Source organism: Lampetra planeri, chromosome 82, assembly GCF_965212315.1.
Source record: "Lampetra planeri chromosome 82, kcLamPlan1.2.h2, whole genome shotgun sequence".
Taxonomy (NCBI): Eukaryota; Metazoa; Chordata; class Hyperoartia; order Petromyzontiformes; family Petromyzontidae; genus Lampetra; species Lampetra planeri.
Genome location: NC_136186.1, coordinates 4020948 through 4043248, shown reverse-complemented (window position 1 = coordinate 4043248; position 22301 = coordinate 4020948). Strand labels below are relative to the sequence as shown.

Genomic DNA, 22301 nt, shown 5'->3' with positions numbered 1-22301 from the left:
CGGACGGACGATATAATCTATTGTAGGCTGGTCCACTTCGTTCCTACCAGTATTAACAGCACATATGCTGCTGAAGTTCGATCTGTTCATCCAAGCAATCAAGCAAATCTGAGCCTGGCTTCACACCTCTAAAGTTGCGATTGAACATTTATTTATGCATTTCCGCATAATACAAATAGTATTATTCCCAACAGCCTTTGCTATGTTAGCTGAAATTTGCTTTTATAAATACTACTTTTGCAGCCAGGCTGCCGAAATTGTGTGCTTGGTGTTTTGGGTTAACATTTATTTTGAAGATACTCGGGCTTCCAGGCATATTTATAACCTTTTGGCCTCTCATTGTGTGTCTTAACAGCCCGTGTGATGAATTGGGATAATCTTGAATATATTAATTAATATAGACGTGTAAGTCATGTGTGACTGTGTATATATTCTATCCTCTGTGCCTCGATACTGATGAAGATGGTGTGGACATTTTTTTCTGTCTGCAGCTGATGCTTCTTCTGATGCTTCCTCTGCAGAATTGGTGTGATGGAGCAAAGGCACTCAGCGCGGCTCGGTAGACAAAGACAACAATGGGACCAGTATGCAAACAGCATGGATTGTACTGGAAATTTTACACAGGACCAGAGATCTCCAATGGGAGAGAAACCTTTCAAGTGCACTGTGTGTGGGAAGGCATTTTCAGATTCATCTGATCTTAAAAAACACCAGAGAACACACACAGGAGAGAAACCCTTCAAGTGCACTGTGTGTGAGAAGGCATTTGCATGGTCATCATGTTTACAGATCCACCAGAGAACACACACAGGAGAGAAACCCTGTAAGTGCACTGTGTGTGGGAAGGCATTTTCAAATTCATCTTATCTTAAAATACACCAGAGAACCCACACAGGAGATAAAGCCTTCAAGTGCAGTGTGTGTGAGATGGCATTTTCACAGTCATCTAATCTTAAAATCCACCAGCGAATACACACAGGATATAAACCCTTCAAGTGCAGTGTGTGTGAGATGGCATTTTCACATTCATCTAATCTTAAAATCCACCAGAGAACGCACACAGGAGAGAACCCCTTCAAGTGCAGTGTGTGTGAGATGGCATTTTCACATTCATCAAATCTTAAAAAGCACCAGAGAACGCACACAGGAGAGAAACCCTTAAAGTGCACTATGTGCTTGAAGGCGTTTGCACATTCAACACAGCTTCATAGACACCAGAGAACGCACACAAGAAAGAAACCCTTTAAGTGCAGTGTATGTGGGAAGGCATTTTCAAGTTCGTCTTATCTTAAAATACACCAGAGAATACACACAGGAGATAAACCCTTCAAGTGCACTGTGTGTGAGAAGGCATTTTCAAGTTATTTTTATCTCAAAAAACACCAGAGAACACACACAGGAGAGAAACCCTTCAGGTGCACTGTGTGTGGGAAGGCATTTTCAGATTCATCTGCTCTTAAAACACACCAGAGAACACACACAGGAGAGAAAGACTTCAAGTGCACTGTGTGTGGGAAGGCATTTTCAAGTTCATCTGATCTTAAAATACACCAGAGAACACACACAGGAGATAAACCCTTCAAGTGCAGTGTGTGTGAGATGGACTTTTCACAGTCATCTAATCTTAAAATCCACCAGAGAACGCACACAGCAGAGAACCCCTTCAAGTGGAGTGTGTGTGAGCTGGCATTTTCACAGTCATCAAATCTTAAATTGTACCAGAGAACGCACACAGGAGAGAAACCCTTTAAGTGCAGTATGTGTGGGAAGGCATTTTCAAATTCATATCTTAAAATCCACCAGAGAACGCACAAAGGAGAGAACCCCTTGAAGTGCAGTGTCTGTGAGATGGCATTTTCACATTCATCAAATCTTAAAATCCACCAGAGAAAGGACAAAGGAGATAAATCCTTAAAGTGCACTCTGTGCGGGAAGGTGTTTGCACAGTCACCACATCTTCATAGCCACCAGAGAACACACACAGGAGAGAAACCCTGTAAGTGCACTGTGTGTGGAAAGGCATTTTCAAGTTCATCTTATCTTAAAATACACCAGAGAACACACACAGGAGATAAAGCCTTTAAGTGCAGTGTGTGTGAGATGGCATTTTCACAGTCATATAGTCTTAAAATCCACCAGAGAATACACACAGGAGATAAACCCTTCAAGTGCACTGTGTGTGAGATGGCATTTTCACAGTCATCCAATCTTAAAAAGCACCAGAGAACGCACACAGGAGAGAAAGCCTTTAAGTGCAGTGTGTGTGGGAAGGCATTTTCAAGTTTATATTATCTTAAAATACACCAGAGAATGCACACAGGAGAGAAACCCTTCAAGTGCAGTGTGTGTGGGAAGGCATTTTCAAGTTCGTCTTATCTTAAAATACACCAGAGAATACACACAGGAGAGAAACCCTTCAAGTGCACTCTGTGCGGGAAGGCGTTTGCACAGTCATCACATCTTCATAGACACCAAAGAACACACAGGAATCAGAAGACCCCCAAGGAGTGTAGTCTGAAATCGACTTGTGAAAGTCAAAGTGCTGCAATGAGCCCATCCCTCCTGAAAAAAGAACCTGAAGTAAATTCCAGCTTAGACACTATGAAATATATCCAGGTTAAATGTGAAGAGGTGACAGTGAAGAGCGAAGAAGTGACAGTGAAGAGCGAAGAAGTGAAGGTAAAATGTGAAGATGAACATTCAACTCCAAAATCGGACCTTCACATCAATGGAGGCACCGTGAAGCAGGAGGAGAATTCTGACTGTGAGGCATAGCGAGGCAACTCCCAACAGTTTGTGGAAGTGGAGGTGTGGGTGGACTTCTTAGACAATACAAAGTCAAATGGAGAACCTGTGGATGTGTAAGATTGAGACAATGAAGCTCCAATATATTCACATTTGTCACAGGCCTTTAAGGAAAAGAACTTGAAGTTGAACACTCCATTCCTAGGTTCAACCTGCAGAGTAAGAGCAGTCAGTATTTGCGGACCTGTGGGTTGGGTAGATCTGTAACTAGGAGCGAGAGCCAATAAACTCCCAAGCATTCACTATGTTATAATAATATTAGCATTTATATGGGGCTCGATTAATCGCCTCAGCAACTCGGAGTATTGTATCATATCTCATCACAAACACTCGAAGAGCACGCCTTTTGGAGTCCTCTGGATTAACACCGTTTGATACTAGGCTCGAAAGAAAGCTGTCTCTGGTGTGGACCAATCAGTTTCAAAGATAATGCATATGTTGTGTCCTATGACTAACCACACGGCGATCCGAGGGGAGAGACTACTGCGAGTTACAGAAGACTACAAGCGACAGAGAGTACTGCGACTGGCAGACTCCGGGGCATGGCCTCGAGATCAACAATGGGTGTTGTGTCTCACAGAGAAGAGGGGCGAGGTGATGCTCGGTGCTGAGTTCGGCATGGACCGACAGAGTATCGCTGAGAGTTTTATTCTACATTTATCCTGATGTTTTCAGTTGCTTGCAAAGTCAAGGATTGCGATAAGTTGTATTGTACTAAGCTTTCACAGTTGTTCAAGAGGTGTGCGAATACAATTTACAAGTTTTGAGAGTAAGTTCCAGCTCCCACGAGCAGCTGCGATCGGCAGGCTCCGAGGAACCTGCCCCCGTGACTGGCACATCGTCAACGAGCTGCACCAGCAGAAGCCACGAGTCTACGAAATCAACGCAAAGAGTTGACTTACTGCAAGCAGCAAGCTCTGGGGTGGGACTCTGCAATCAACCAAGGATGAAGAGGCTTGCCGATTAGCAATTGGTCACCGAGTACGAGCTCGGTGCTGATGGAAGAAGTTTCGCTCAAAGTTATTCTACACTGAGTGCCAGCTCCCACGAGCAGCTGCAGCCCGAGAGATAGAGTGACGAGCAACGACGAGCAATCAACTGGGAGAAAGGGTGGAAGCCCAAGCATCGACCAAGCCAGCATCGCAGAGAACCAGCTGCACGCGCAACCAGGCATCGCCAGAGAGCACGGAGCCGGAGAGAGAGCGCAGCAGCGCCACCGAGCACGGGTGTCAGCTGCCAGCGGACGAGCGGCAAGCGCTGTCGAGCACCTTCAAAGTCAAGCATCGTGCCGACTCAGCTCATCCAGCAGGGGAAAGAGCCTGACCAGCCGCGCGTGAGAAAGAGGAGAGCGCCGTGGGTTCGACCCACACGCACCGACCAGCACCAGCTGTGAACCAAGACAAGAGTGAGGAACGGCGACCAGCAGACGAGCTGCGGGCGCTATCTGACGACGGAATCATCACGCACCGCCGACGGCGAGCATCGTGCCGACTCTTCATCCAGCAGTGGGCAGCAGCTCCAGCTGCCGCTGAGCGAGAAAGAGCGAGGAAGCTGTGTGTATGACCCTCCCCCACACTCACATACTCACCACGTATCACCCAGCGTCTGCTTGACGCAAAGAATTGATCAAGGAGACAAAACCACCAAACACACACCGCACATACCAGGACTAATAAGAAGAAGAATGATAAGAGTGCGTCAACTATTAGCTGATAATGAAGAACATTGCTGCCCATTGAGTCACGTGGATACGGTCGTTCAGAAGTATTTTAGTCGTTCTTTTTGTTCATTTTAACTGTACCGATGAATTCATTGACGAAACTAAACGTTTATAAACCTATGTTACGAATCCACACACTCACAGGGAGACTTGTGTTGAAATATTTATTTTGATCACAGAATCTTGCCCGCGATTTTATTGAAGCATAAGCCAATTGATAAGGATTTGCTGAATCAGGCACACTGCCGCACACCATTGTTCCAAGACATTTAGTTCATTGCATAATCTACCAATGAATTCATTGAGGTCTACTTTTGCATTCGGGACATGTTTTTTTTATTGCCGTTCGTATGAATATCGTCACATTTATTTTTACGAACTTTTTACTATCGCCGTATATGCTCGCGTTACTCTGAGAAATTAACCGATTGCTCTGTTACCCAGTTTAACAACGTAATCATTGAGGGTTAAATGTACGGATCAATGAGGAGCACATCTCCATGAGTACTGTGTTGACAATTCCAAGCACATGAGTTCGCATATTAGAGTGTTATGTCTTTGTTTATAAATTAAAGTTGCTAAACACATAAGTGTCTGAGTGGTTCCTTCCTAAGTTCATGCATAATGGTCTTAATTATAAGAACTGTATCCTTCGGCAAGATCTGAATTCGGAGACCTGATAGAATTACACTAAAACATAATCAGTAAAAGTTAAAGCGAGAATCTTTGTATTATCACGATTAGTAAGAAGACAATTTTTTCACGGACCAGCGGGGGGGATGGTTTCATGATGATTCAAGCACATATTTATTGTGCACTTTATTTATATTATTATTACATTGTAATATGAAATATTTATACAACTCACCATAATGCAGAATCAGTGGGAGCTAGCCCTCGGCAAGGTAAGGTAAAAGTTAAACGGTAAAAAAAACAAGACTACCTTTACCTTACCTTTAACTTTACCACAATACAGTCGCTCTCCCTACCTTTTACCCTTCAGCAGGTAAGGTAAAAGGTAAAAAGAAACGAGCCTACCTTTACCCTACCTTTTACCCTTATCCCATACAAATTACCCGATTACAGGGAAATTACTGGGGTGCAACACATGAAAAAGGTTGATAACGATAAATGCTAGGTAGAGCGCTTTATTTATATAGAATACTCTCGAATCGGGCGTTGAGGCTGTCGACGACACCGTCCTCCATAACCTCCTTGTCCCAGTCGTCTTGGTCGATGGCGATCTCATCAACAACCTGATTAAGTTCGTCATTGTCATCGTCCTCAGACGAACGACAGGCAATAAGATCCTGCGCCGATCCGGCCCAGTTATACGGAACCTTCAGGCAGCCGATGCCGATTTTCCGACCTCGCTGCCTGGGGCGAGCACGTGCTTCTTGAGGTGGGCTTTCCACCCCGACGCGTTCGTGTGGGTGGAAAACCACTTGCGTGTGCTCGACCTCATCCTCTAGTACCTCTACCTCAAGAACGTGGACCGTCCCCATCTGGTCCGACATCAATTATCGCAAATTAAAATAGAGGCCACGGACTGTGCCACGGAGCTTTTAGCGGTAAACAAGGTACTGTAGTTACCGGGTAATTATTCGCGCTACCTTTACCCTACCGGGTAATTCTTCTGAGCTACCTTTAACCTACCCTTACCTTACCCCTTGGCATGTCGAAACTTTTACCCTTTTACCTGGTAAAAAAAGGTAATTTACCTTTCCTTGCCGAGGCCTAGTGGGAGCCCTGAGCTCGTTTTCCTGTAACGAGATGGTCCCATCTGGGGGTGATGGGAGACCGTGACACCCGAAGTGTGTTGCCTATGTCCAGTCTGCTACCATATTCTCGTTTTGGTTGATGTCACTGCAGAAATCCCTGCTTCACAAAGATAGGACGTTGGAAATGGAAGCAGGCTTTTCTGTGCTTTTGTGGCAATCTCAGGATATTCCGCCTTGACTTTAATCCAGAACGTATCGAGATTTGAAGTTGTCTCAAACATACTTTTAAGGCCACCTTCATTTGCGATCTCAAGCAGTTGATCCTCTTCTAGCACAGACAAAGTCGATTCACCTGGCTTATTCACAAATGGGTCGCGGGTCCATTCCTTCCCAGTTCGGGGGTCTTTTGTGGTTGGGAAGTAATGCTCAAACTCTTTTAAAAGCTGAGATAGGTTTTAATGCACCAGCTGGGAGAAAGGCCCTGGCTCATTCTCTTTCAAAATATCTGCTAGTGTTTGAAACTTGCCAAAAGTTCCAATGTTCACTCGTTGCCCCCATAATTCTAGTTTGGCTTTGAATGCAGCCACTTTATCTGCCGAATTGGACAGAGTTGTCGATCTCCCCTGAAATGACAGATTGAGTACGTTGAGCAGGCTGAATATGTCACACAAGTGAGAAAGTTTTGCGACCCATTCTGTGTCACTGAAATGTGCTGCCAGTGGTGACTGTTTTCCTTAAAGATATCTCTGGAGTGGCTCTCGCAACTCAAAAACTCTGGCCATTGATCTACCTTTAGAAAGCCATCTCACTTCTGTGTTTTAGAGATGTGTGGTGAGCGCGCTGCGCTACGAACCCGGCGACCCGAGTTCGATTCCCGCTCATGGCCTCCACGATTATTTTTACTGGTCCTGGGCTTCCCTTGGTCGACTCAGCCTCAAATGAGTAACTGATGTGGTGTGTGAACATCGCCACTGGGGAGACAAAGGCGGCAGGGCGTGGTGAATCCAAGTCCCGGGCGAAGCCGGGTCGTCAAGCTAGTCTTCTATATGTTAAAGGAAAATTTGTGAATGTGTTGTCTGTTCAAAATGTTTAGCGTACTTCCCGACATGCAACAAACTTGAAATTTGCCATGTGGGTACTTTGCAAAATGTACACCATGCAAAAATTATTAATACAATAATAAAAAAAAAATGTTTCCATTTGTATATGTTATGTTTTAAAGTTTTTTTTAGAAGTTTTTCAATAAATGTTTCCCCCGGGCCACGTCGGGTGCTTCCCGCTAGTACGTAATAAATGAAACTGAAGCTATCAACTGGCGGTTAATTAACATATTTTATTCATAAATATGGTCGTTACTTCATTGCGACGGGTTCAGCATCCACGCCTCATCACTGGACTTGAGCCCGTCTCATTAACATAATTTATTCAGTTACACCGCCGCTCGTTGGGGGAGGTGATTGTGTTGAACACCGCAAGTGACGTCATGTCACCTCATGCTGCCGAGTGACGTCACGAGCTGCTACACCGCGCTCGTTCTCACAGATCCGAGGTGAGAAGTTAACATCGTGGTTGTTGTTGTTGTCCTGGTGGTTGTTGTTGTTTACCCAGGTAGAGCCTCTCTCCGTCTCTCTCTCGTAGGGATATCAATTGAGTAGCAGCGAGTATGGAATCAATGTCCAGGTTGGAACATTACAACGCGGGTCTAGCCACGCGGGGCCTTGCCTCCTGCCCTCGCCTGATTGCATTTGCTTTAATACTCTGCTTAAGTTTAATTCGTCTTCATCTGGCTCACTACTTTATGGGATCTCCTTTGCCAGTAGCAACATATAATAAGCGGTTTTTCCCCTTTTCTGGCAACAAAACAGCTGACGATGATTGCTCGAGTTGAAGTCGAAACGTGATAATTTTTTGTATTTTTTTTTATTTTATTTGTTTTCTTCTATGTGACTTTAGGTGTGAAAAACAGCAAGAATTTTTTTGAAAATTTAGGAAAATTTTCTTGCTGTTTTTCACACCTGATTTCTCGTGTTGCAGTCGAATCGTGATATTTTTTTTATTTTATTGTTTTTCTTCTACGTGACTTTAGGTGTGAAAAACAGCAAGAAATTTTTTCAAAAATTTTGGAAAATTGTTTTGCTGTGTTTTTCACACCTGATCGCTCGTGTTGCAGTCGAAACGTCGTTAGAATGTTTTTTTATTTCATTGTTTTTCTTCTACGTGACTTTAGGTGTGAAAAACAGCAAGAAAATTTTTCAAAATTTCGGAAAATTGTTTTTCTGTGTTTTTCACAGCTTACGATGATTGCTCGTGTTGCAGTCGAAACGTCGTGAGAAATTGTAATTGTTTTATATTTTTATTATTTTATTATTTCGCTTCTATTTGATGACTTTACCGAAAGAACCAAGAAGATGATTCCCTGCTGTCAGGGAAGCTTCAAATCAAAATTTTGGTGTTAAGATGTTAAAACGTCGAACTGAAACCTTTTGCAAGGAATCGTGTCTGCATTAACCACAATATACTCGCGATCAATATGCAAACAAGAAACATGCTGATAATAGTTTTTTTACCCTTCTATCTGGCAACAAAACTGACACCTTTTTTCAAGGGGTCATGTTTACATAGACCACAATACCTACAGTAGTAGTAGGTTTTTACCCTTTTAAACTGGTACAAAACTGACACCTTTATTCAAGGCATCATGTTATTGCAAACATGATGCCTTGAATAAAGGTGTCAGTTTTGTACCAGTTTAAAAGGGTAAAAACCTACTACTATATTTTGCCACTGGTAAAAGAGATCTCATAGAGTAAATACCTACAGTCATAATGCATTATGACTGCAGGTATTGTGGTCTATGAAAACATGACTGCTTGTAAAAAAGGTGTCAGTTTTGTTGCCAGATAGAAGGGTAAACAACCAATTATATTTTTACTGGCAAATGAGGTTCCAATGGTGAAGAAACATGCTGTGATAATAAATGCATTGTCTATGAAACTTTTTTGTCCACACCAGAGACGGCTTTCTTTCGAGCCTCGTCTCAAACGGTGTTAGACCAGAGGACAGCGCCAAAAGGCGTACACAGCACAAAGACAACGCCACCATCAGAACAATGACAGCTCGAGGTGAGCAGCTACATCATGGGACCTCCTTTGCCAGTAGCAAAATATAAGAAGGGGCTTTTCCCCTTTTATCATTTACAGATTTGTGCTATTTTTTTGTCTTGGGATATTTTTTGTATACGGTTTCTCCGTGTTTGTTTCAATTGGTTGGACCATCTCTAGCTCCACTCACCTACCTTGATGCACCCTGTCTCAGGCCTATATAAGACCTTGTGTCAGCAGCTTTTTCTCTCACCTGAAAACGTTTGCTTGTGTTGCGATCGAAACGTCGTGATCTATTATTTTCTATGTAACGCAACTTGACCAAAAGACCCAAAGAATATTAATTCCTGCAGTCAAGAAAGCTTTAAATCAATAAATAACTAAATAGTTTGATAAGCTCCCAATACACCATTGGAACCTCCTTTGCCAGTAGCAAAATATGAATATTGTTTTTTTTACCCTTTTATCTGGCAACAAAACTGACACCTTTTTTTACAAGGAGTCATGTTTGCATTGACCACAATACCTGCGGTCAGAATGCAAACAAACAACACAACTCTGATAATATATGCACTGTCCTTGAAATTGATTGGTCCACATCCGAGACAGCTTTTCTTAGAGCCTAGTCTCACATGGTGTTGGACCAGATGACGCCAAAAGGCGTACAACTCAAAGACAATGCACCATCAGAGTATGAGAGCTCGGGGAAAGCATTTATACCATTGGAAACTCCTTTGCCAGTAGCAAAATATGATAATTGTTTTTTTTACCCTTTTATCTGGCAACAAAACTGACACCTTTTTTGAGTTGTACGCCTTTTGGCGTCATCTGGTCCAACACCATATTAACTGCCCTGCAGGTATGCTGCAGGGCAGTTAATAGATATTTTCTCTGAAACAACGATGAGATCGGAAGAGCGACGCCCACATGAATAGGTGGAACGCTGGGTTCCTAAAACCCAGCAAGACATTGGGGAGCACAGCTGGTTCATCTGTCAGTCATCCCTTGACACCTGGATCATTCCCATTACCTGCTGACAAGGAATCCACACTTACATGGCCTTATATTGCACCTATCATGGCATTAGCACTGGGATAAGGTTACTTGCAATTCGTCATGAATGGTGGATTTTTGTTTATATATGCTAATGATGCATGTGAAATGTATGTGTATTTAAGAGTTTATCTTTGTGGGGAGCTGTGGTGCAGTTATTTCACTGCATTATGAACTCAACAATTAGTTTGATTATTACCGACAGCAAACATGATTGATAAGTGAAAGCTGATCTGCTTGTGGGCCTCTGCTATGTTGATTGATCTTAAATTAATTACATGGTGAAGGGAGGAAGCGTCAATACTAAGCAGATGAAGGCGGCCAGGCATGGTTCTGGACACACCACCACTTTTTACCATGCCAGTGTGTGACAGTGTCAAGTTTGTATTTGCAGTAAATTATATTAACTATTGAACATGGAGGTTAAATCAAAACAATCGTTTATTTTAGTTTCCCTCTGGGACTTTTTGGAAGAATGGAAACAGGAAATTAACAGCACATATGCTGCTGAAGTTAGATCTGTTCATCCAAGCATTCAAGCAAATCTGAGCCTGGCTTCACACCTCTAAAGTTGAGATTGAACATTTATTGATGCATTTCTGCATAATACAAATAGTATTATTCCCAACAGCCTTTGCTATGTTAGCTGAAATTTGCTTTTATAAATACTACTTTTGCAGCCAGGCAGCCGAAATTGTGTGCTTGGTGTTTTGGGTTAACATTTATTTTGAAGATACTAGGGCTTCCAGGCATATTTATAACCATTTGCCCTCTCATTGTGCATCTTAACACCCCGTGTGATGAATTGGGGATAATCTTGAATATATGGATAAAGATAGACGTGTAAGTCATGTGTGACTGTGTATATATTCATTCCTCTGTGCCTCGATACTGATGAAGATGGTGTGGACATTTTTTTCTGTCTGCAGCTGATGCTTCTTCTGATGCTTCTTCTGATGCTTCCTCTGCAGAATTGGTCTGATGGAGCAAAGGCACTCAGCGCGGCTCAGTAGTCAAAGACAAAAATGGGACCAGTATGCAAACAGCATGGATTGTACTGTAAATGTTAAACAGGACCAGAGATCTCCAACGGGAGAGAAACCTTTCAAGTGCATTGTGTGTCGTAAGGCATTTTCAGATTCATCTGCTCTGAAAAAACACCAGAGAACACACACAGGAGAGAAACTATGCAAGTGTACTGTGTGTGTGAAGGCATTTTCAAGTTCATTTAATCTTAAAAAACACCAGAGAACACACACAGGAGAGAAACCCTTCAAGTGCAGTGTGTGTGAGATGACATTTTCACAGTCATCTAATCTTACAATCCACCAGAGAACGCACAAAGGAGAGAACCCCTTCAAGTGCAGTGTGTGTGAGAAGGCATATACAAGTTCATCTTATCTTAAAATACACCAGAGAACACACACAGGAGAGAAACCCTTCAAGTGCAGTGTGTGTTGGAAGGCATTTTCAAGTTCATTTTATCTTAAAAAACACCAGAGAACACACACAGGAGAGAAACCCTTCAAGTGCAGTGTGTGTGAGATGGCATTTTCACAGTCAACAAATCTTAAAATGCACCAGAGAACGCACACAGGAGAGAAACCCTTTACGTGCAGTGTGTGTGGGAAGGCATTTTCAAGTTCGTCTTCTTTTAAAATACACCAGAGAATACACACAGGAGAGAAACCCTTCAAGTGCAGTGTGTGTGAGATGGCATTTTCAAGTTCATCTAGTCTTAAAATCCACCAGAAAACGCACAAAGGAGAGAACCCCTTCAAGTGCGGTGTGTGTGAGATGGCATTTTCATATTCATCAAATCTTAAAATGCACCAGAGAACGCACAAAGGAGATAAACCCTTTAAGTGCACTGTGTGTGGGAAGGCATTTTCAAGTTCATCGTATCTTAAAATACACCAGAGAACACACACAGGAGAGAAACCCTTCAAGTGCACTCTGTGCGGGAAGGCGTTTGCACAGTCGCCACATCTTCATAGACACCAGAGAACACACAGGGATCAGAAGACCCCCAAGGAGTGTAGTCTGAAATCGACTTGTGAAAGTCAAAGTGCTGCAATGAGCCCATCCCTCCTGAAAAAAGAACCTGAAATAAATTCCAGCTTAGACACTATGAAATATATCCAGGTGAAATGTGAAGAGGTGACAGTGGAGAGTGAAGAAGTTACAGTGAAGAGCGAAGAAGTGAAGGTAAAATGTGAAGATGAACATTCAACTCCAAAATTGGACCTTCACATCAATGGAGGCAACGTGAAGCAGGAGGAGAATTCTGACTGTGAGACAGAGCGAGGCAACTCCCAGCAGTTTGTGGAAGTGGAGGTGTGGGTGGACTTCTTAGACAATACAAAGTCAAATGGAGAACCTGTAGATGTGTAAGCTTGAGACAATGAAGCTGCAATAGATTCACATTTGTCACAGGCCTTTAATGAAAATAACGTGAAGTTGAACATTCCATTCCTAGTTTCAACCTGCAGAGTAAGAGCGGTCAGTATTTGCGGACCTGTGGGTTGGGTAGATCTCTAACTAGGAGCGAGAGCCAATAAGCTCCAAAGCATTCACTATGTTATAATAATACTAGCAGTAGTACCCGGCGTTGCCCGGGTGAAAAATATATTTCTTAATAACCTTACATATATACACACCCTCACCACTCACCACTCACCCTCACCATTCACCCTCACCACTCTCCCTCACCACTCTCCCTCACCACTCATCCTCACCAATCACACCCTCACCATTCACCACTCACCCCTCAACACTCACCCTCACCACTCACCCTCACCACTCTCCCTCACCACTCTCCCTCACCACTCTCCCTCACCACTCATCCTCACCAATCACACCCTCACCAATCACCACTCACCCTCAACACTCACCCTCACCACTCACCCTCACCACTCAACCTCACCACTCAACCTCCCCTCACCACTCACTAATCACCACTCACAATCGTCACTCACAACCGCCCTCACCATTATATTTTTGCCCCAGTCAACGCCGGATATTTCCCATTCGTAGCAGTTTATATGAACTCTATAACCAACTTATATTAAACAGGAAGCGCGATCCTAAAGTAATTTACAACCTTCGATTAGTCCTTTGTGCGATTCAAAGAATCGATTCCTGGCATGTTGGGGGTTTACATTTTGAATGACAGAGTTTCATTTTCATTGTTATTTAATTTTTTACTTTTTTCAGGAGTTTTTAATTACATTTTTGCCCCGGTCAATGCCGGATATTTCCCGTTCGTAGCAGTTTATATCGACTTTAAGCAACTTATAGTAAACGGGAATCGTAGGAATCTAAAGGAATCTACAATCTTCGATTCCTTTGCGCGATTCAGAGAATCGATCCTTGGCGCGTCGGGTTTTAAAGTAATTACACAGTTGTTTTATCATTGGTATGTAATGTTTGAAAGTTTTAATTATATTTTAAATGTATTTTCCCCCCGGGCAACGCTGGGTATATCGAGTTTATACCACAAAGTCGTCGCTTGACACGGGTGGGGTGTCGAGGCCTAGTACCGTGCAGAGCCTCCGGCCTCGCCTAAATAGCCCACCCGGCTGAGGCTGGGTACGGGTGCCGTTCCCCCTCCCCCCCCCCCGCGCTACAATAATACTATGTAATCGCTATAATTTTATTATCTACCGACCCTAGAATAGTAATTGCACACATTGGGGTGGGAGGGGAGTGAAGAGGACGTGAAACTTTGATGATTTAACCTCAGAGTTGCGTGCTGGGTGTCGAGGCCTAGTACCGTGCAGAGCCTCCGGCCTCGCCTAGATTGCCCACCCGGCTGAGGCTGGGTACCGGGGCCGTCCCCCCCCCCCCCCGCGCTACAATAATACTGTCTAATCGCTATAATTTTATTATCTACCGAGCCTTTAATAGTAATTGCACACATTGTGGTGGGGGGGGAGTGAAGAGGACGTGAAACTTTGATGAATTTACCTGAGAGTCGCGTGTTAATGCGTGCGCATATTTTTTACGGAAATTAAAAATGGCATTCACCCCGCAGCGAATGCGTCGCTACCCGTTGCCAGGGGCAACCGCCGTCCAATGAAACTGCGTATGGTCCGGCGACACACAGACACACACACAGACAGACAGACAGATTTGCGATTTTATTATAATAATAATATCATTCATATGGTGCTTGCTTAATTGCCTCAGCAACTCGGAGTTTGGTATCATCTCATCACAAACACTCAAAGAGCTCTCTAGATTTGAAGCTTTCGTAACTGCAAGGATTCATACTTTTAGGTTTTTTCGGTAAAGTCACGTAGGTAAAAAATTGAAATTAATAAAAGTAAAATAAAACTAATTAAAAAAAATAATATATATACATATACAAACACATATATAAATATACAAACACAGACATAATTTCAACCGTGATGAGGGTTACAAACTGAGTAATCATTGGAAAGATGTGATTAACCATGCAAACAGATGTAACTACACTTATTTGGACCATCTTATTTGACAGACAACTATTACAGGTTATTGATAGACAGCCAGTTTGTTGTTTTACCAGTTTTAGTTTTTACTTGCTTTTCTTTTTTTACACTTTTGTTATGTATGCCATGTGTTAGTTACAAACCGCACCTCCATAACAAAGGCTCAGTCCTTTGTTATGCAGTCTACTCTTGGTCTTAAGCCTCACCTTATGCAGTCTACTCTTGGTCTTAAGCCTCACCTTACCATATTAATAAAAAGTGTGCCGTTCCTGGCCCTTCCCCCCTCAACCATTTTATATACGGGGTAGTATTTCTTGTGATCTCTCATTTACTTGATACAGCTGTCGTGGCTGTGACGGTTCCACCTGAAGACGGAGGCTTGTGTTGCTTCCGAAACGTCGTGAAAATTTTTTTTTTATTTGTTTTATTTTACTTTTATTAATTTAAATTTTTTTACCTACGTGACTTTACCAAAAAAACCTAAGAGTACTCAAAGAGCACGCCTATTGGCGTCCTCTGGATTAATACCGTTTGATACTAGGCTCGAAAGAAAGCTGTCTCTGGTGTGGACCAATCAATTTCAAAGACAATGCATATGTTGTGTCCTATGACTAACCACACGGCGATCCGAGGGGAGAGAATTTCACGATGTTTTGAGTCGCTTGCAAAGTCAAGGATTGCGATAAGTAGTATTGTACTAAGCTTTCACAGTTGTTCAAGAGGTGTGCAAATACAATTTACAAGTTTTGAGTGTGAGTTCCAGCTCCCACGAGCAGCTGCGATCGGCAGGCTCCGGGGAACCTGCCCCCGTGACTGGCACATCATCAACGAGCTGCACCAGCAGAAGCCACGAGTCTACAAAATCAACACAAAGAGTTGACTTACTGCAAGCAGCAAGCTCTGGGGTGGGACTCTGCAATCAACCAAGGATAAAGAGGCTTGCCGAGTAGCAATGGGTCACCGAGTACGAGCTCGGGGCTGACAGAAGAAGTATCGCTCAAAGTTATTCTACACTGAGTACCAGCTCCCACGAGCAGCTGCTTATCTGGCAACAAAACTGACACCTTTTTTTTACGAGGAGTCATGTTTGCATTGACCACAATACCTGCGGTCAGAATGCAAACAAAAACACAACTCTGATAATGTATGCACTGTCCTTGAAATTGATTGGTCCACACCTGAGACAGCTTTTCTTAAGAGTCTAGTCTCACATGGTGTTGGACCAGATGACGCCAAAAGACGTACAACTCAAAGACAATGTACCATCACAGTATGAGAGCTCGGTACGCATTTACACCATTGGAACCTCCTTTGCCAAATATGATTATTGTTTTTTTTACCCTTTTATCTCTCAACAAAACTGACACCTTTTTTGAGTTGTACGCCTTTTGGCGTCATCTGGTCCAACACCATATTAACTGCCCTGCAGGTATGCTGCAGGGCAGTTAATAGATATTTTCTCTGCAGCAACGATGAGGTCGGAAGAGCGACGCCCACATGAATAGGTGGAACTCTGGGTTCCTAAAACCCAGCAAGACAGTGGGGAGCACAGCTGGTTAATCTGTCAGTCATCCCTTGACACCTGGATCATTCCCATTACCTGCTGACAAGGAATCCACACTTACATGGCCTTAAATTTCACCTATCATGGCATTAGCACTGGGATAAGGTTACTTGCAATTCGTCATGAATGGTGGATTTTTGTTTATATATGTTAATGATGCATGTGAAATGTACGTGTATTTAGGAGTTTATCTTTGTGGGGAGCTGTGGTGCATTTATTTCACTGCATTATGAACTCAACAATTAGTATGATTATCACCGACAGCAAACATGATTGAACAGGACCCTGCGAGGTGGGCTGGTAGGAACGAATAACCAAAGAATATAAACATAATGTATTATTACACTTGTTTTGCCAGGAAAGCCCCACTGAGTCTAAAGGTTTTTGTAGGGTCCTGCCAAGTGTTTGCAGTAGGGGGCGATGTTGCTACACCGAATCGGACGATACGAAGGGAGAGTGTGAGGCCTAGTTCTAGGCTTGAGGCCTAGCTGTAGGCGTTAGGCTGCTGTGAGTTAATTTTTAATTTAAATGTTTTAATTACTTATGTAAAAGCTTAAAATGTAAATGTTTCTATTTAAAAACATCAGGGAATGTAACATTGTTAAACATTAACTCCCTTTCACACACGCGGGGGTACGATAGGAAGGGAGAGTTTGAAGCCTAGTTCTAGGCTTTAGGCCTAGCTGTAGGCTTTAGGCCGCCATGAGTTAATTTTAAATTTAAATGTTTTTATTATTTATGTAAAAGCTTTAAATTTAAATGTTTCTATTTAAAAGCATCAGGGAATGTAACATTGTTAAACATTAACTCCCTTGCACACATGCGGGGGTACGATACGAAGGGAGAGTTTGAGGCGTAGTTCGAGGCTTTCGGCCTAGCTGTAGGCTTTAGGGCGCAGTGAGTTCAATTTTAATTTAAAAGTTTTAATTAAAAGCTATCTCAGGGAATTATAAGGGAATGTTACACTTGTTTAGCCAGGAAATCCTCATTAATTTAAATGTTTTAATTAAAAGCTATCTGAGGGAATTATAAGGGAATGTTACACTTGTTTAGCCAGGAAAGCGTCACTGAGTCTAAAGGTTTTTGTAGGGTCATGTCAAGTGTTTGCAGTAGGGGGCGATGTTGCTACACGGACGGACGGGCGGACGATATAATCTGTTGTAGGCTGGTCCACTTCGTTCCTACCGGTATAAGTAAAAGCTGAACTGATTGTGGGCCTCTGCTATGTTGATTGATTTTAAATTAATTACATGGTGAAGTGAGGAAGCGTCAATACTGAGCAGATGAAGGCGGCCAGGCATGGTTCTGGACACACCGCCACTTTTTACCATGCCAGTGTGTGACAGTGTCAAGTTTATATTTGCAGTAATTTATATCAACTATTGAACATGGAGGTTAAATCAAAACAATCGTTTATTTTAGTTTCCCTCTGGAACTTTTTGGAAGAATGGAAACAGGAAATTAACAGCACATATGCTGCAGAAGTTAGATCTGTTCATCCAAGCATTCAAGCAAATCTGAGCCTGGCCTCACACCTCTAAAGTTGCGATTGAACATTTATTTATGCATTTCTGCATAATACAAATAGTATTATTCCCAACAGCCTTTGCTATGTTAGCTGAATTTTGCTTTTATAAATACTACTTTTGCAGCCAGTCTGCCGAAATTGTGTGCTTGGTGTTTTGGGTTAACATTTATTTTGAAGATAATATGGCTTCCAGGCATATTTATAACCATTTGCCCTCTCATTGTGTGCTTTAACAGCCCGTGTGATGAATTGGGGATAATCTTGAATATGTGGATAAATATAGACGTGTAAGTCATGTGTGACTGTGTATATATTCATTCCTCTGTGCCTCAATACTGATGATGATGGTGTGGACATTTTTTTCTGTCTGCAGCTGATGCTTCTTCTCATGTTTCCTCTGCAGAATTGGTCTGATGGAGCAAAGGCACTCAGCACAGCTCAGTAGACAAATACAACAATGGGACCAGTATGCAAACAGCATGGATTGTACTGGAAATTTTACACAGGACCAGAGATCTCCAACGGGAGAGAAAGCCTGCAAGTGCACTGTGTGTGAGAAGCCATTTTCAAGTTCATTTTATCTTAAAATACACCAGAGAACACACACAGGAGAGAAACCCTTCAAGTGCACTGTGTGTGAGAAGCCATTTTCAAGTTCATTTTATCTTAAATTACACCAGAAAACACACACAGGAGAGAAACCCTTCAAGTGCACTGTGTGTGAGAAGGCATTTTCAAGTTCATTTTATCTTAAAATACACCAGAGAACACACACAGGAGAAAAACCCTTCCAGTGCACTGTGTGTGAGAAGGCATTTTCACGTTCATCTTATCTTAAAAAACACGAGACAACACACAGAGGAGAGAAACCCTTCAGGTGCACTGTGTGTGAGAAGGCATTTTCAAATTCATTTTATCTTAAAATACACCAGAGAACACACACAGGAGAGAAACCCTTCAGGTGCACTGTGTGTGAGAAGGCATTTTCACGTTCATCGCATCTTAAAAAACACCAGAGAACACACACAGGAGAGAAACCCTTCAAGTGCACTGTGTGTGGGAAGGCATTTGCACAGTCACCACAGCTTCATAGCCACCAGAGAACACACACAGTAGAGAAAGCCTTCAAGTGCACTGTGTGTGGGAATGCATTTTCAAGTTCATCTTATCTTAAAATACACCAGAGAACACACACAGGAGAGATACCCTTCAAGTGCACTGTGTGTGAGAAGGCATTTACATGGTCATCAGGTTTACAGATCCACCAGAGAACACACACAGGAGAGAACCCCTTCAGGTGTAGTGTGTGTGAGAAGGCATTTTCAAGTTCGTCTTATCTAAAAATACACCAGAGAACACACACAGGAGATGAACCCTTCAAGTGCAGTGTGTGTGAGATGGCATTTTCACATTCATCAAATCTTAAAATGCACCAGAGAACGCACACAGGAGAGAAACCCTTCAAGTGCAGTCTGTGCGGGAAGGCATTTGAACAGTCACCACATCTTCATAGACACCAGAGAACACACAGGCATCAGAAGACCCCCAAGGAGTGTAGTCTGAAATCGACTTGTGAAAGTCAAAGTGCTGCAATGAGCCCATCCCTCCTGAAAAAAGAACCAGAAGTAAATTCCAGCTTGGACACTATGAAATGTATCAAGGTGAAATTTGAAGAGGCGACGGTGAAGAGCGAAGAAGTGAAGGTCAAATGTGAAGATGAACATTCAACTCCAAAATCGGACCTTCACATCAATGGAGGCAACGTGAAGCAGGAGGAGAATTCTGACTGTGAGGCAGAGCGAGGCAACTCCCAGCAGTTTGTGGAAGTGGAGGTGTGGGTGGACTTCTTAGACAATACTAAGTCAAATTGAGAACCTGTAGATGTGTAAGATTGAGACAATGAAGCTCCAATAGATTCACATTTGTCACAGGCCTTTAAGGAAAAGAACTTGAAGTTGAACACTCCATTCCTAGGTTCAACCTGCAGAGTAAAGCAGTCAGTTTTTGCGGACCTGTGGGTTGGGTAGATCTCTAACTAGGAGCGAGAGCCAATAAGCTCCCAAGCATTCACTATGTTATAATAATATTAGCATTCATATAGTGCTTGCTTAATCGCCTCAGCAACTCTGAGTTTTGTTTCATCTCATCACAAACACTCAAAGAGCACGCCTTTTGGTGTCCTCTGGATTCACACCGTTTGATACTAGGCTCGAAAGAAAGCTGTCTCTGGTGTGGACCAATCAGTTTCAAAGACAATGCATATATTGTGTCCTATGACTAACCACACGGCGATTCGAGGGGAGAGAATTTCACGTAAAAACTGAGGCACGACGCATACATCGAGACTACTGCAAGTTACAGAAGACTACAAGCGACAGAGTACTGCGACGGGCAGACTCCGGGGCATGGCCTCGAGATGAACAATGGGTGTTGTGTCTCGCAGAGAAGAGGGGGCGAGGTGATGCTCGGTGCTGAGTTCGGCATGGACCGACAGAGTATCGCTGAGAGTTTTATTCTACATTTATCCTGATGTTTTCAGTTGCTTGCAAAGTCAAGGATTGCGATAAGTTGCATTGTACTAAGCTTTCACAGTTGTTCAAGAGGTGTGCAAATACAATTTACAAGTTTTGAGAGTGAGTTCCAGCTCCCACGAGCAGCTGCGATCAGCAGGCTCCGGGGAACCTGCCCCCGTGACTGGCAACATCGTCAACGAGCTGCACCAGCAGAAGCCACGAGTCTACGAAATCACCGCAAAGAGTTGACTTACTGCAAGCAGCAAGCTCTGGGGTGGGACTCTGCAATCAACCAAGGTTGAAGAGGCTTGCCGAGTAGCAATTGGTCACCGAGTACGAGCTCGGCGCTGACGGAAGAAGTATCGCTCAAAGTGCCAGCTCCCACGAGCAGCTGCAGCCCGAGAGATAGAGTGACGAGCAATGACGAGCAATCAACCGGGAGAAAGGGTGGAAGCCCAAGCATCGACCAAGCCAGCATCGCAGAGAACCAGCTGCACGCGCAACCAGGCATCGCCAGAGAGCACGGAGCCGGAGAGAGAGCGCAGCAGCGCCACCGAGCACGGGTGTCAGCTGCCAGCGGACGAGCGGCGAGCGCTGTCGAGCACCTTCAAAGACAAGCATCGTGCCGACTCAGCTCATCCAGCAGGGGAAAGAGCCTGACCAGCCGCCCGTGAGGAAGAGGAGAGCGCCGTGGGTTCGACCTACACACGCCGACCAGCACCAGCTGTGAACCAAGACAAGAGTTAGGAACGGCGACTAGCAGACGAGCTGCGGGCGCTATTTGACGACGGAATCATTGCGCACCGCCGACGTCGATCGTCGTGCCGACTTCATCCAGCAGTGGGCAGCAGATCCAGCTGCCGCCGAGCGAGAGAGAGAGCGAGGAAGCTGTGTGTATGACCCTCCCCCACACTCACATACTCACCACGTATCACCCAGCGTCTGCTTGACGCAAAGAATTGATCATGGAGACAAAACCACCAAACACACACATGCCGCACATGCCGGGACTAATAATAATGTAATGCGGGCGTAAACGGCCTCGCGGATATGACGTAACGGGGGGAGGGGTTAGGTCACGTGGGGGAGAAGGGAAAGCTCTTAAGGGCGGGAACCGGAAGAGACGGGGGGAGAGTGTAAGAATAAAGACGGGAGGAGGCCACGCAGGGCAGTGGGTGGAGAGTGGCGCGATCGCCACAGGACGGGACTCGGCACCGTTGGCCAGCGGTGTCCGGGCACGGGGGAACCAGAGAGCAGCGGTGGAGCTGCAGAGAGAGCAGCTGAGAGACTGCATAAAGGCAGAGAGGCTGAGAGGAGAGCCAGCTGCGGAGCTGCATCGGGAGCGAGTAGAAAAGGCTACGTGAGCGACGGCAGCTGCCAAGCTGCCAAGCGGGAGACGGAGAAGGCTCTGAGCGAGGGCCGTGTGGGGCAAAGTTGTAAGAATCCAAATAAAGGACAACGGAGACAGACACAGTGAAAGAGTCCTTTATTACACTGGTGTCAGAAGTGAAACGGCATGTCAAAACAGCTCAGAAGAAAGAATATTCCTGCACCATCGTCTGCTACATCATCCGACGACGACGACCTTCCTCAGGCGGTGGACCTCCCTGCGATTGAGGAGGAGATCCGACCGGGAACGAGTTCGGGTCCGGGAGTTCAAGATGTCGCCGCGTCGGTGGACCCTTCCGCGCCGGAGGACACTGACTTACGATGGAGGCAGATGGCGGAGCAGCTGGAGACCTTGAAAACCGTACTGGCGCAACTGTGCGACCTCGTCGCGACGGCGTCGGGGAGGCCCGGGAGTGATCGGCAGGCCGC

At 44.2% G+C, this 22301-nt stretch overlaps 1 protein-coding gene across 1 annotated transcript; it reads left to right on the top strand.

Moving 5' to 3' along the window:
* Nucleotides 1-495: 495 nt before the first annotated feature.
* On the top strand, nucleotides 496-21951 carry LOC144738426 (uncharacterized). Its single transcript, XM_078621460.1, has 3 exons — nucleotides 496-2450; nucleotides 11792-12379; nucleotides 18542-21951. The coding sequence occupies exons 1-3, from the start codon at nucleotides 532-534 to the stop codon at nucleotides 19839-19841; spliced, it is 3807 nt and encodes a 1268-aa protein (XP_078477586.1). The 5' UTR covers nucleotides 496-531; the 3' UTR covers nucleotides 19842-21951.
* Nucleotides 21952-22301: the final 350 nt, after the last annotated feature.